At 32.9% G+C, this 16,362-nt stretch overlaps 1 protein-coding gene and 1 long non-coding RNA gene across 2 annotated transcripts; one reads left to right on the top strand and one right to left on the bottom strand.

Moving 5' to 3' along the window:
* Window positions 1-5,081: 5,081 nt before the first annotated feature.
* Window positions 5,082-11,292, top strand: LOC123664098. The gene is made up of 8 exons (XM_045598711.1): window positions 5,082-5,281; window positions 5,747-5,822; window positions 5,907-6,139; window positions 6,428-6,663; window positions 8,732-8,855; window positions 9,190-9,331; window positions 9,840-9,974; window positions 10,847-11,292. Exons 1-8 carry the CDS (start codon window positions 5,097-5,099, stop codon window positions 11,009-11,011), a joined length of 1,296 nt encoding a protein of 431 aa, XP_045454667.1. The 5' UTR covers window positions 5,082-5,096; the 3' UTR covers window positions 11,012-11,292.
* LOC123664101 lies at window positions 6,372-14,823 on the bottom strand. Its single transcript, XR_006744770.1, has 2 exons — window positions 14,771-14,823; window positions 6,372-6,525 (listed from the first exon to the last, which is right to left on the bottom strand). It is a non-coding gene; the product is annotated as an uncharacterized LOC123664101 (long non-coding RNA).
* Between the last annotated feature and the right edge of the window lie 1,539 nt (window positions 14,824-16,362).

The raw sequence follows: 16,362 nt of genomic DNA, 5'->3' as shown, positions 1-16,362 counted from the left end.
AAAGTTGGAGTTATCTTTGATAGACCTGCTTTTGCTAACGCGGTCTTAGGCAACAAAAAATATCTTGATGGGTACAAACTTAAAGCTTCCCTTCCGGCTGCCGCTACAGAGGTCACTGGGGTAATTTCTCATGTGCCTATAGAATTATCCAATAAAGAAATATATTCAGCTCTAACTAGCACGAAAAATATTATATCTATACGTAGATTTATGCGACGTGTAAGAGAAAATGGAGAAATAAAATTAATCCCCACAAAAACAATTTCTATAACCTTTTCCTGTCCCAATTTACCAGATAGTGTGGACCTCAACAGCTGGCGGTTCGAAGTACGGCAGTACATCCCGCCAGTAAAGCAGTGTCTAAAGTGTTTAAGATATGGTCATATTGCAAAATTCTGTAAAAATTCACAAAGATGCAGCATTTGTGGCGAAGGTCACAATTTTAAAGATTGTCAGACTCCTTATACTGCAGCCAGTTGCTGTCACTGCTCTGGCAATCACATTGCCATATCCCCTGCATGCCCTGTTAAAAAAGAAAAAATCCAGCTTAACAGAGATAAATTTCAGAAAAAAAGCTTTGTTGATGTTTTAAACAGCTCTCACTTTCCATCATTAAACAAAACTGATCAGTTCTTATCTCTTTTAAATTCCGAAATAATACTCAAATCTATTACAGAAGCTTTAGTAAAACTTATAACACTAAACAAAAATAATGAAATACCTATCTCTTCCCAAAATATTAAAAATGTCCTGCAAGATACATTAAAAAAGGTTACTAATAAATAATTTGTACTTTATGGATACTTTAAATATTGTGCAATGGAATGCTCAGAGTATTCTACACAATCAACATATTTTTAATTATTTCCTTTTGGACAAAAATATTCACATTGCGTTAATTTGTGAGACTTGGTTAAAGCCTTGTCAAAAATTTAAGATACGTCATTACAATGTAATCCGTCTTGATTCAGGAAACACCCACAATGGCGTAGCCATATTAATACATAGCTCTATTTCTTATTCTAAAATTGATACTTTTTATGATGACTCCATTCAAAATGTTGTTGTTCGTATAAAATACTCTAGCAACAAAGAACTTACTATCATAAGCTTTTACAGTCCAACTAATTGCAATCCTGCTTTTTCTAAATCTAAACTAGACAGGTTAATTAAAAGTTTACCAGAACCAATCTTCCTAGCAGGAGATTTTAATGGCCTAAACTCAGCCTGGGGCTGTTCTACTTCTAATTGTCGAGGCAAAGACATTTTAGAGTCTATCAATAACAATAATTTGGTTATACTTAATGACGGAAGTATGACCACTGTTGGTTCGCACATATGGAGACAGAATGCTCTTGACTTAACCATAGTATCACCTTCATTGGCTCTAGAGTGTGACTGGTCAGTACATGACGATCCCTTAGGCAGCTACCACTTTCCTGTAATCACAAAAATTTTACTTAATAACAATCATTACAATGCCACTCCTATTCCCAATAGTAGCTCACTACCCTGCTTCCCTAACCTGAACAACGTTGATTGGAACATTTATAATTTAAATGTCCAACTATTGCTCACTGAATTTTCTCTTGATACACAAGACCCCCTTCATAACTACACAAAATTTACAGATATTTTACACTCAGCACTGTGGAAATCATCTTCTATTTCTAAGCACTCTTTGGTTAATACAGCTTTATCTTCATGCTCTCCTTCTAACTTAAATAAAAAAAAAAAACTTCTTCCTTGGTGGAATTTCAATTGCACCAAAGCCGTATTAAATAGCAAAAACGCTTATTTGACTTTTAAATCTGATCCCACTGAGGCTAATTACATTAATTTTAAAAGACTACAAGCCACCAAAAAATATATTATCAGAAATGAGAGAAGAAACAGTTGGATAAAACTTTGTGAACAATTTAACAGATCGACTCCTATATCAGTCATTTGGACGTATATGCGAAAATTTAACAAAAGCTATTTTCCACCTTCCCATAACAACTCTGACTATTCTTGGATCTTTGATTTTCTCAAAAAATATACTCCAGATACTGTAGAGCCAGCCTTTAATCTTAATTCTTTCTGCCATATTCTTCCTAATCAAAATTTTATTATAAAATCTTTTACCATTGTCGAATTAAATTCTGCTATTTCATCCAGAAAAGACTCTACACCTGGCCTTGACTACATTTCATATAAAATGCTTAAACACCTGTCTTCTCAATCTAAACTAATTTTATTAAATATCCTGAATCTTCTTTGGGAGCATAATCTTATTCCTATGGATTGGAAGGTTGATTGCTTAGTACCTATCTTAAAACCCAACAAGGACAAGTTTAACTTTGATTCATATAGACCTATAGCATTGACTTCTTGCATGGGAAAAATATTTGAACAACTTTTAAAACAAAGATTGGAACATTTCATAGAGTCTAATCATATTTTACCTTCTAATCAGTTTGGTTTTAGAAGAGGCAGGTCTTCAAGGGAGAGCATTGCTCACTTACATCTTGATATTTATAATGCTATACAATCAAAGCAAGCTCTCGCTGGAGTTTTCTTCGATGTAGTTGGAGCCTTTAATAATGTTAACCATCATATTCTATCCACGGAATTAGCTGCGATTGGTTTACCTGTAAAAGTTATACAATGGATTTTTAATTTTTTGCACAGTAGGAAGGTATTTGTTAAGTATAATAATAGACTTATTGGTCCAAGGCTTTCTCATAAAGGTACATGTCAAGGTAGCATTTTGAGTCCATTGATTTTCACACTTTATATACATAGATTAAACTTAATTCTAGGCTCTCATATATACAATTTACAGTTTGCTGATGATTTGGTAGTCTATTGTTCTAGTAATAATATAACTACCCTAAATCTTAAGTTAAACGAAGCTTTAGTTAAATTAAATTCTTATTTTAATTATCTTGCATTGGACATTAGCTTTGAAAAGTCTAAAGTCATAGTTTTTAATAAAGTAGGGTCTGAAAGAATTAAAATAAACTATAATAATATATCTCTTCTTATCACAAATGAAGTTAAATTTTTAGGTGTTATATTCATGAATAACTTATCATGGAACAAATATGTAGACCACATAGTTGATAGAGCTCTTAAGGCTCTTAATATTTTAAAGTCTCTTGCAAAAACATATTGGGGTTCTGATCCAAAAATCCTTCTTACCCTATATAAATCTCTTGTACGCAGTCATTTTGAATATGGATTTCTATGTTTTTCTGCTAATGACAAGTTGGTTAACAAATTAAATATTATTCAAAATCACAGCCTGAGACTTATCACTGGCGCCATGAAAACAACCCCAATTAATTCGTTACAGGTCGAGTGCAACATTTCCCCTTTACACCTTAGATTTAAATATTTGAAATACTGTTTTTTGCTAAAACTGTTTTCCATTAGTAATCATCCTCTAATTAAAAAGCTTAATTACTTACATAGTAAATATCCTGTAAATGCTCCATTAACTTCTAATAACCCATTTATTCTCTTCGAATATTCATTCATGTTAAATCTAAATAACCAACACAAAATACACAGTTCTAGCAATTGGATGTGTTACGAAAAGGAGTTTGACTGTCTTATTAATCAAATCGATATTATTATTGACCATAAGCTAAAAGAGCGCCAGGAAGTTTACAACCTCATAGCACAATACTCTGATAAGTTCAAACAAGTTTACACAGATGGATCAAAAAATGATATAAATGTTTCCATGGCCTATTATGTACCTCATCTGAAGTTTGGCCAAGGCGTCAGATTGAAAAAGGAGATATCAATATTTACAGCTGAAGCTCTAGCAATTATTGCTGCCCTAGAATTCATTAAAAAACAAACTAATCAATATTGGCTGATCATTACTGACAGTATGAGCGTTCTAAAGGCTTTAGATAATTATCAATTCAGTGCTAATACAAACTTCATCATTTTAGAAATAAGACATCTCCTTTATCAACTATCCAGAAGAAACTACAACATCAAATTATTGTGGACACCTTCACATATAGGAGTAAGGGGAAATGAACATGTGGACTTTCTGGCACGTTCAATTGTTGACAGTGACAGCGGCAGCCCTGTTGATGAGAATGTTGCCGTACCATACATTGATCTATTAGTTGCTATTAAATCAAAAATCCTATCTGATTGGCGTGATCTTTGGCGACAAACCTTGTTAAGAAAAGGATCTTGGTATGCTCAGATAAATCAAGATATTGGAAAAAGTCCTTGGTTTACTAAATCGCATCAACATAGAAGCAGAAAATATTATACAATACTATGCCGCTTGAGATTTGGACATTGCAGATTTAATGCACATTTGAATCGTATGCGTATCATCTCATCGCCCGTTTGCCCACATTGCACCAACAACTCTACACAGTCTTTAGATCACATATTTTTTGAATGCTCCGCTTTTAATCTGGAACGCCTCTTATTTATAGCCAACTTGTTATCAACTTCTGGACCAAAAAATGTCCCGCGCAATACACAAGATTTATTGACTAATTTGGATAACTATACTAGTATATTTGAATTTATTTGCAATACTATCAATGATATTTGAAACAGGATCAGGACCTTCATTCATCGGATGTGAAATTTTATTTTGATATTTCAGGCTTCGGCCTATTACAGACTTGGTTTCGACCTCGCCTATCACTTATAGACAAAGAAGAGTAGACGAAAATATGAAATTTCAGACTTGGTTTCGGCCTTACTCTACCAGTCATCGAATCAGAAGAACAATAAAGTTACTTCAGACTTGGCTCCGGCCTTTTGATATATCAGAACGAAACTTACAAATTCAGACTAGGCTGTATGGATTATAGTCCTTTGCCTTTCCCTATTGGGGATAAATTTTAAAACAACAACATTGACAATTTTTATTTATTTAATTTGTATTTAATATTATGGTTAGGTCAATATTAATAAGTTTTTTAGTAAATTTTATTACATTGAATATTTTCAATGTGACATAAAAAATGATTAAACGTTTTTATTTTTAACTATTTTACTATTAATTAATTAATTTGCAATCGAAATACTAATAAAGTGTAACATGATAAGATCTTAAAATAAAAATGGGTGAATATTCAATTTTGCAATTGCCTTTAGATGTTTTGATAAACATATTGAAACTATTAAATGTATCAGATCTTCGTAATCTAATTTTGTCTTGTAAAACTATGAGAGATATAATAATGAATGAAGGTACTCTGTGGAAATCAATATGTCGCAATAAAATCGTTTTAATGAACGATAAAAGGTATGTACTTTTTGGTAATGTATGAAAAAGTTACGAATTTTTGTTATTACGTCCCGTTTCTTAGGTCGCTGATAAACTTCACAAATTATTTACAACTGTAACATTATTCATAAACTTTATAACAAGAAAGGGAGGATAAGAAACATTCCATTAGCACCTGTTTCATCTCAACTAATAAATTATAACTATTAAAATAGAAGTTTAATATAAAAGAAATGGTTAAATTATATATTAATATGGTTTATTGAAAATTTAATAGTTTTAAATAGAAATCTCTGACAAACAAAGTGGAGTTTGATTAAAAAAAAATATATTATAAAATTTTCTATATCAGGTACAGTTAATGTAGTACAGTTAATTAATGAAACAAGCTCTAGTTTCATTAATTTTCTCATTTTTAAATAACTGATGTATATTATTTAAAGATTATATGAAAGAAATTCAATTTAATGACATTTCTTACAGTGAATTGAATACATTTTCATGGTACAACAGATGTAGGATTTCTAATAACTGGAGTAAAGGTATATTTAGAAATAAGGTAAACAAGATAATATATGATATTAAAAATTTATAACATTAATTTCCATTGCAAAAAATCAATCATTATTCTTTATTCCTTCAGATAATAGTACAACATAACACAAATTATATGCCGTGGCTTCAATTTTGTAGTTCAGACAAATTATATTTATCAGTCGGTTCACAAATTCGATGTTATTCTGTTGATAAAAAGGGTATGCCCCGTACCAATTTGGTGTGGTCCCAAGAAGTTCCAATAATTAAACGAAGGGATGTACGTACAAATGATATATCAAGATTTGTTGTTAAAGATGATGTAATTGTATGTGGTAACAGGTAATATTTAATTTAATAAATAAAGTGTGCATTATCTCCATTGTTCGGCTTGGTTTACTCCTTAAGGACAATTCCCTTGATATTTAACAATATATGTAACTCTTTCTAGCAAGACACATTGCATAGTATCACGTTATTCTCAGGGCACAATATTTCACGTCCATCTTTTTGCATATAGCACTCCTTTTATTGTTTTTTAAGGGGTAAACCAATAAAATATGCATTGTGAACATAGCTTTGATTATTCTTTATTAATATAATCTTTATAAATATAATTAACAATTCCAGAGATGGGTCTGCAGCAGCTTACAGTTTGAATGGTGATGTTAGACCACAGTTACTATTCTTCATAAAAGATTGCCATCAAAACGGAGAAGTAGAAGTATCTGCAATAGAGAAATTAGACAATACAATAGTAACTGTATCAAACAGCAGTCCAAACATACACTTGTGGCTTTGGAGTGATGATAAAAATGATTCAAAATCTAAAGCAAAATCATATATTATGAATAATCAAATTTTTCGTAAGTTTACTTATAATATATCAAGACTATTAATTACATATGGGATAGGTTTAATGTGAGAGGCATTAAACTAACTACATATAAGTTTTAAGCTTTTGATCAGTCAAATAACACAGTAGTTTAAGTAAAGTTGTAAAACTTTTTATGTCAATCTGCTGCTTCTTCTTTTTTATTATTTGACTGTTTGTTATCAATATTGTTAGAGTACACATTCTGAGGATTAACTTGATGACACTTACATGTATAAAGATAGGTGTTTGACTCCTAACTCCTATTTAATATATGAGACACTGGCAACGTACTTTTACCGTTCAGTACTATTTTTCTTGGCTCTAAAAAACGTTGATAAAGTAAAATATTAATACTGCTGCATACAATTAAAAAACTACATATGGAAAGGATTTTTCATAGATTTTTTTTTATTGTAAATTTATAAAAGTAGCTTGTCTATTTAAACGAAGTCAAATATAAAAAATAGTGCCAACTTAACAGACTTCTTTTTAATAGCATTATTTGCCTCTAAAAATCTATATTGTTTTCTAAATTAATAAGTCAGCCAAACATAACTGTGCGACTTGAGCGTCTGAATGATTGATACTATCTTACTCACTAGTTATCTTCTATGTAAGCCACTCTGATTACAACTCAGGATGGTGGTTATTTTTTAGCATCTAAATTTGTAACCTACATTCGAAATAATAATAACCTATATTCAAATAAATTTCTAAAATATTATATAAGACACCAAACAAGATATTCTTTTAGCTTCTAATTTTTTAGCTCAGTATGTTTAAAATTTAACACATCCCACATTAATTGACCGTCAAAATTTAGCTAAAATTGCCATCAAATAGTAAATTATGGTCACTAATATTACCCAGAAACTATTGAGGGTTGTGTGACGTGTGTGTGGATTGGTGACGTCTCCGGCGATTGTTTTATAACGCAGGAGCGAAGGGCTTCCGTAGCGCCGAAGAGGTCACGGAACGGAACTATGACGATAAACGGTCTAATTTTGAGCCTAGGTCTATGGGTTTTTTTTTCAAAAATGGTGCATTACCTTGTATTGCGAGTGGTATGGGGGACTATGGTGGAAAAATATTTAATTGCAGATAAAACGATTGCAATAGGAACACCCGAACGAAAATAAACAAATACACGTGACTAACTCGTCGTCGATACATGAATCGCTCTCTGATTGGTTCAAAACTGCCAATGGCCGGTCGCTGTCGTCTCGCGCGCTCGCGTTATGTCTTGCTTTGGCTATTTTCACGATAAAAGAATATGATGTATTATTTTACATGCTAAGTTATATTAAATGATACTGTCCATGGAAGCTTGAATTATATATTTTTGTGGACCTTGTGTAGAAGCTGTAAAACTTGAAATGGTGGTAAAATTCGTGGCTGAGTTAGTAAATTAAGTGGCAAATAAAAGGAAATATAATTGTTGATCTTTACTTAGCGCTTTCTATAGAATATTTAGTTTTCTTTGAATTAATTTATTAGAGGCTATCTCGTTGCTTACTTATAAAATGAGAAGTTAGATCACGTGGCCAATAAAGAAATCTATGGCTACACTTATTATTTCCCATTTAAAAATGGGCTAAAACTTTTTTTACGAGGAATGTGATCTATTATACATATTGAACACCCCATTTAAAGGAACACAGTTAGACGTCGAACACCTTATATATATATATATATATATACAAATAAATAAACACTTCACACTCAACGGTCCCCAGTAGGATTTTCTCCTGTGTCGGGGGTCCGGAAATATACACAAGCACGACGCCCAGACCAAGACAAAAATCTATATGGCCGATACAAATGTCTGTCGTGAGCGGGAATCGAATCCGCGACCGCCAGCGCAACAGCCAGTGCTATGACCGCTGCGCCAACTCGTCATCGATTATTTATTACAAACTGAACAATAACTTTTTTTGTTAAATTCAACGAAGTCGCGGGCACGGCTAGTAATAGTTACACAACGATAGTATTGTTTTTCATAATTTTTAAAAATCCTTTCAGTGATATTATTAAATAATATCTGTATTTAATTTAAGGTAAACAAGATATTCATTTGTCAAATGAAGTAGGCTGTCGATGTGTGAGTGTTAACAAACAGAAAGACAAATTGGCAATTGGACTAAATGGAAATAGTAAGCCTCTTTTACTTGATGTCAATACGTAGGTTGATTTCTATCTTTCATTAAACAAATAATGGTAATTCTTAAAAAAAAATATGTAGTTTTCGAACTGAAACATGATATGTCCAGCAATTTTTTGTTTTGCGGACCATTTGTTGCCCCTTTGCAAGTAGCGCCTGGAGCATGATCCCCTCCATTACCCCTCGCCCCTCGCTTCGTCTCTGAATATCAGCCATTTTTGCCTAATGTACCTACTGACGAAAAGAAAAGTAACATAATATTGGAAAATAGTTCGAAATCAGAGTACACGAAATAGTATTATACGTATTACTTTATTTAGTCAATGTAAATGAATTAAATTATAATTATTTTAGTTGTAATTTCTTGATGTGGAATACTTTATCACGAAATGTCAAAGAAGTGGTGCGAGACATACAGTGGCACAGTGAAAATTGTATCGCATATGTAACACATTCAGGAAAACTGCAAATTGTTGACACAAGAACAACTAATGTGGTATTTTTTTTTTTTTTGTTAATTAAATCTATATAAATAAACATAATTTGCTCAATTTGTTGCTAAGCATAAAACTCAAGATAGGCTGGACCAATTTGTGTTTTTTTTTAATTTCTAATACTTATAGAACGAATTTTATGGAATAAAACATAAAAAAAATTGATGCATTATACAGCTCATGACAACGCTTTTTCCTATAACGCATAACTGATGAACGCGTATATGATAACAACCAGGACCGACGGCTTAACGTGCTCTCCGAGGCATGGTAGGGAGACACACAAAGATTGCACAAACACCCAGACCACGGCAAACATCTCTATGGACAATACAAATGTTGTCATGTGCGGGTGTCGAACCCGCAACCGCCAACGTAACAGCCCCAAACCAGTGCTGTGACCGTTGCGACAACGCGTCCCTGACTATAACATAAATAAAAAATGAGATGACCTAAATTAAATTTTATTTTATAAATTTTAATCTTTAACGTTAGCATGTTTTTTTCTAGGTTTATAAAACAGTAGATCCTTTCCATGCGTCTTTGTACTGTTTGAAGACTGACTCTAATAATGCAATGTTGGTTGGTTCATCGGAATATTCGCGTTGTGTCTTGTTCGATACACGTTCCACAAAACACGTACAGGTAACTAATATATGTTTAGTATAATAGGAGATAGACTGATATGTATTTAACGTGATTCATACCGCAATTACTTGTAAATAATAATTCATAAATTGTGCAGTGTAAATTTGTATAATATAGTTTAAAAAATTCAAGCTCAAAATTGTAATTTTGTACTTCTAACTTCAAAAATTCTTTAATTGGTATAGCAGCAAATTAGGGATTGAAACTTCTCATTTCTTATAGCTTAACTCTCAGATGTTTTTTGGCACAGCGGTGCACGAACTGTGAACAATGGTGGTTAAGGGCTAGCATTTCATGTCTGGGCGTTTGTATCGTGTTCAACACAACCTCATAGACCAGGGCCAGACCGTGAGTTTTGGGGGCCATGGGCTAATACTACTTCGGGGCCTACCTAATTTGACCACGATTGAGATGCATATGTAATGGCAGCCGAAAATTTTAACTGTCAGTTCGACGTACCAACACCTGAACCTAGACTTTTTTAGAGAATTAAATGATTTGAATGCGATTCGCAGGGCTGCAAACCATACAATCTGTTTAATTAAATTAAATTATGAATTCTTTCGCATTATCGTCTATTTTTTACTTTGACTTGACTCAGCCCTTGAATCCACGGTGCCCTGAGCTGAAGCGCAAAGAGCCATATGGTAGATCCGGCCCAATCATTGACGACAGTAACTGTGTTGAAGAGAAGTCTATCTGCGCAAAAATAAAAGAACTGAAACAGTAATCTAACTGCAAGTCAATTAATGATGATCTTATTCTCGATTTTTTTTCAAATAACTATATATTCAATAAAAGATTTGAAATATTATGATATTTAGCCAATCGACAGGGTACTTTAATGTACTTATTTTTCTTTGTTTCAGATATATTTTACACAGAAGAAATCGTCTCCTATATACAGTCTCGATTTTGACTCAACAAAGCTATTAGCAGCAGCTGATCGCGGAGTAGCCTCCTTAAATTTCAATGTCAATGTATCTAAAACTCAAATAAGAGATTATTCTCAGACTTTTGAATATATCACATGATAATTATATATTGTAAATACAATATTGACTGGAACCTTTGAAGATTATTATTTTCTAGAGATGCGCTAAAGACGATTATGGATGAATGTTCTTAGTTAAAGATTTATAGATTGACTATTTACATTTGTAATGTGAATTGTTGCAAAGTGTATTCTAAGACTAATATTCAAAATAATATACCTACTTATTACTTTTTGTAATAATCATCATAAAAATGACGATTTACAATTCTCTGCAAAGTGGAATTTGTAAAAAAAAAAAATAAAGATCCGTTCAAGACAGTTTCTTCATTTTTTTCTCTCCTTAATTTCCTATTCTCCATTTGCCTTCTAAAATATTGAACTCAAATTCACACTACGACATTTAAAAAAATATATTATGTTGCATGATATTGTTATATATTTAAACAAATGTTAAAGTACTATATATTTATAGCTCGCTAATTTCGTCTCGTGGTTGTAAAATGTTGAATTATATCAAATCTTCAAATGTTTTATCGAAATAAATGATTGACATTAGTATTAAGAAGTCATTAAACCATCATGTTATACCTACTTACTAGATAACCTGATGATTTATCATTACGTGTAGATATATTATATAATTATATAATTTTTGATTATATAATTTTTCTGTACATTATTTTTAGTGCAATAAAGTATATAAGTTATATATCGATTGTTTTTAATTTTGTTTTTTCATATAAAATTCATCCTGGCAATAACAAACACAAAAAAGAAACTATTTATCGATTTTGGTGCAGTATCTCGGAAATTTAGCGCGTAAGAACGTACATTTCGGCGATTCATTTTCATATCTATATTTGTATATATATTTGTGTTTGCTCGCAAACGAAAAAAAAACCGACTTCAATTACATCGACAAGTAATACAACGTAGATCGACGAAAAAATAGTCAAGCAACTACGCGTTATCAAAGATTACTCAAAAAGTGGTTATCAGATCTCGATAAAATTTATATGTGACTACATGATAAACATCAGCTTTCGATTAAATTAAAAATTATCAAAATCAGTACACCCAGTAAAAAGTTATTACGGATTTTCGAGAGTTTCCCTCGATTTCTCTGGGATCTCATCATCAGATCCTGGTTTCCTTATCACGGTACCAAACTTGGGATATCCCCTTTCTAACAAAAAAAGAATTATCAAAATCGGTACATCCAGTAGAAAGTTATGCGGTATAATACAACGTAGGTCGACGAAAAAAGCGTCAAGTAAAAACGCATTATTAGATATAACTCGAAAAATAGTTGTTAGATCTCAAATAAATTTAAATGGGACCAATTGGCACACACCACCTTTCGATTAAAACAAACTTTGTCGAAATCGGTCTACCCGGTCAAAAGTTCTGATGTAACATACATAAAAAAAAAAAAAAAAATACAGTCGAATTGAGAACCTCCTCCTTTTTTGGAAGTCGGTTAAAAAATTAATGTTTGTCTCTATGTCCCTTATTGAATCGAATAACTATGTATTTGATCATGTCATGATCTTCAGCAGTGTTGTGCATTAGCTCACAAAGGTTCCGGAGTTGGTACGACAAAAAAAAAAATACCGTAGCAACGCGCGCAAGGTACAGCTAGTAAAAATATTAATTGATTGGTTTATAATGGCTTTCAGCCATGCAATAAAAAATAATTTTGATGATATTGTAAATCAAGCATGTACGAGAGCTTCCATCAAAAACGCTAGCTATATAATTATTTTAAGATATTACAAAAAAATGTACAATACGTGGTGATAAATATTGCACATTATCATCATCATCATCATCACTTCAGCCTATCGCAGTCCACTGGTGGAAGTAGGCCTCCCCAAGTTCGCGGCAAAAATGGCGTGAACTCATGTGTTTTGCCCATAGTACAGTAGTATACGCTGGGCAGGCGGGTTGGTGACTACTGGGCTGGCTTTGTCGTTCCAAAGACGCTGCTGCCCGTCTTCGGCCTGTGTATTTCAATGCCAGTAGTTGGATGGTTATCCCGCCATCGGTCGGCTTTTTAAGTTCCAATGTGTAAGTGGAACCGTGTTAGTCGCCTCTTACGACACCCACGGGAAGAAAAGGGGTGGCTATGTTCTTTAATGCCGTAACCACACAGCTCATCATCCTTTGGAAAGAGACAATCGGCTAATTCCAACTTCGTTAAACGTTATTGTCCAAGATCTAACACCCCCCATCCTTTCTGATGGACAAAATGATGTACTTAGTAATAGTTTGTACATTAAACACATACCGTGTTACATGCCCGCTAGCTGAGGTCAAGAACTATTTTTTTTTTTTTATATTAGTTGCTATAGGTATAACGTACGTAAAAATAGTACTTACTTTGGACTTTCTTTGTTTTCATATGGCTAAAAGTAAGAAATGTCTGGAGCGCTTGAGACCTTACTTTATTATATCTGTCTGTCTATCACTCTAAATACTAACAGTCCGATATCTATAAGGAGCGGTTAAGACCATTATGAATTTCTTTTATTGCTATTTTTTTTTATTCTTTACTAGCTGTGCCCGCGACTTCGTCCGCGTGAAATGTAACAAAATAGTCGTGGTCCAGTTCGCAGTTATAAAATAAAAAAAATGTCTAAAATAAAAGTAGCCTAAGTTACTCCTTATTATATCAGCTATCTGCCAGTGAAAGTCTCGTCAAAATTGGTCCAGCCGTTTCAGAAATTAGCCGGAACGAACCGACAGATAGACAAAAATGATAAAAAATGTTATACTGGTATATGTACCGTGTATACATCCATATCATCATTACAACCTATATAGTCCACTGCTGGACATAGGCCTCCACAAGCTTACGCCAAAAATAGCGTGAACCTATGTGTTTTGCCCATCCTCATTTAGTAAAAAGCGATTATTTTAATATTACAAACAGACATTCCAATTTTATTTATTTGTATAAGATATAAAATAGAACCGTCATGTGGTCTTTACGTAGGGGTAAAACATTATTAAAAAGACATGTTCACATCATGTTTGAATATTTAAATAAAGTACTAGTTAATTAGTTAGTTGACGCCGCGTTGGCGCAACGGTTACAGCCATGGATTGTACCTGTTGCGCTGGCGGTTGCGGGTTCGATCCCTGCACATGACAAACATTTGTATTGGCCATACATGTGTTTGCCGTGGTCTGGGTGTTTGTGCAGTCCTTGTAGGTCTCCCCACCGTGCCTCGGAGAGCACGTTAAGCCGTCGGTCCCGGTTGTTATAATGTACACCTGATAGCGATCGTTACTCATAGTATCGAATATATCCGCCAACCCGCATTGGAGCAGTGTGGTGGATTAAGCTCTGATCCTTCTCCTACATGGGGAAAGAGGCCTATGCCCAGTAGTGGGATATTACAGGCTGAAGCGAAGCGAAGTACTAGTTAAATCATCATCGAAATCATCCACATCTATAAAACGAAAGTGCTTTTTTGGTCTCCCTTTTTTCGGAGTGCTAAACTTAATTGCAGTAGAATGTGTTTCAGTACCGACTTCATTTAAGATATTGTTTAAAGTTCTTCTTCAAATTCCTGTGGCCTTTGCAACTCGCTCTTGTACCTTTTTAAAATAATTACTTATATTTTCATCTTCATTGTTTTTAAATCTGTCAGCTTCGGTAAGAAAATATTTATAAATATTGTAGATAATTTCACGTGATTGACCTTGTAAAGGTTGCCATCTTTTTCCTAAAGATGCCATAGCACAACTTGTGATTTCAATTTTAGGGTGTTAATAACTTTATACGTACATATATTTTGAACTGGACACGACTGCACGCTATCGCTCTTAAACAACGACCAAAGAGTAATATAAGCATACAGACAACGACTAAGAAAAGGTCACACACAGTCCCCGGCAGGGCTGCCAGGTGCACAAAAAGTGTGATCGTATCATCGTACGTCAACTACAAAAAAAATCGTATGCCAAGGAAATTTTGAAATAAAAAGATCGTACAGCCCTTTAAGACTAAGTACTAATTTTTTATTATAAATTATCAAAATTCGTTTAGTTTTAGAAAATAAATGTAATAAAACTATTTGTTACACTCATACAAAATTTTCTGTGGTCATATTTTTTAATAAAAGAATTTGTTGGGTTAAACTTCGTAAAATTTTCGTTTCTTCTTAATTGATTGCTTAGCTAATAATGTGCCCTTAAGTGTATCATTGGATAAACTGTTTCTAAATTTTGTTTTGATTAAATAAACTTCGGTGAATGCTCGTTCACAATCTGCACAGTAATGGGGAAAACATAACAAATTTAAAGCAAATTGAGCCAGTGTTTTATAATTTTCAAATTGTTTTTTATTTCAAGTTGCAATTAATACCGAAAAAGAAAATATCTATATTATATATATTAGTTTTGTTAGAAAGCAAACAAATACAGCTCTTATATGATTATTCAAAGAGACTTCATTCAAGTAAAAGATCTAGGCACGCGTTAGGTAGTTGGGGTAGTTATCCTAAATTCATGCTTGCCGGTGGATGACGTTTTTTTAATTATGAAATGCTTCCAGTTATTAGGAATATAAAAATCGTACATTTTGTGTACGATCTTGGTCTAGCGATCGTACATGAGTAAAAATGCAAAAAAATCGTATGAGTACGATTTAAATCGTACATCTGGCAGCCCTAGTCCCCGGCCATAAATAATGCACATCGACCTTTAGAAAGAAACAATCGACTAATTTCGGCTTCGTAGCGTGTTATAGTCCAAGATCTCAGACCCCAGATCAGATAGTATTTTTAAAATATTTTTACGGATTTTAAAATACAATCTAATTAGAACTAAATGATAAATACTGCCGTAGAAAGTGTCTTGCAACTCTCTGGCAGTATGAATTTCATATTTCTCTCCTTAACGACACTGTTGAACATTATTCTACACTGTTCGACACTCGAAAAAGTCGCGTTTAACAGTTTTACAAAATAATACTAGTATCAATATATAATACTAGTATCATTTTATATGCCCTGTCCTATACCCTAAGGTTGTCTGGAAGAAATCGCTCTTAGCGATAAGACCGCCTTTGTACATCTTTCTTCATATGTATCCCTTTTTGTAACATTTCTTTGTAGTGTACAATAAAGAGTATTTATTATTATTATTATTAAAAAAGAAAAGAGTTTTCCTCTCTGCCTATGATACCCAAAATAAATTATTTGAAGAAACAATTGACGCAAAATCCTTTCTGCATTCATTAAAATTATTTTATCAGTATGTTATGACATATGTTACAAATTTCATTAAAGTATAATTGAATTATTACCTCGATACAACGTCTGCTGAACTGCCGAGAGTAAATTAACTCGGTTCAGCTACTTAATTGCTATATTTGAT

This window comes from Melitaea cinxia, chromosome 21 (assembly GCF_905220565.1).
Source record: "Melitaea cinxia chromosome 21, ilMelCinx1.1, whole genome shotgun sequence".
NCBI lineage: Eukaryota > Metazoa > Arthropoda > Insecta > Lepidoptera > Nymphalidae > Melitaea > Melitaea cinxia.
The sequence above is the reverse complement of the archived record's forward strand: the minus strand, read 5'-3'. Positions and strand labels throughout refer to the sequence as shown.

Bases quoted from the DNA above. Each gene is read 5' to 3' on its own strand.
- LOC123664098 (XM_045598711.1), top strand. From the start codon at position 5,097: ATGGGTGAATATTCAATTTTGCAATTGCCTTTAGATGTTTTGATAAAC. The intron at 5,282-5,746 runs GTATGTACTTTT...CATTTCTTACAG, and splicing joins GTTTTAATGAACGATAAAAG to TGAATTGAATACATTTTCAT. The intron at 9,975-10,846 runs GTAACTAATATA...TCTTTGTTTCAG, and splicing joins GTTCCACAAAACACGTACAG to ATATATTTTACACAGAAGAA.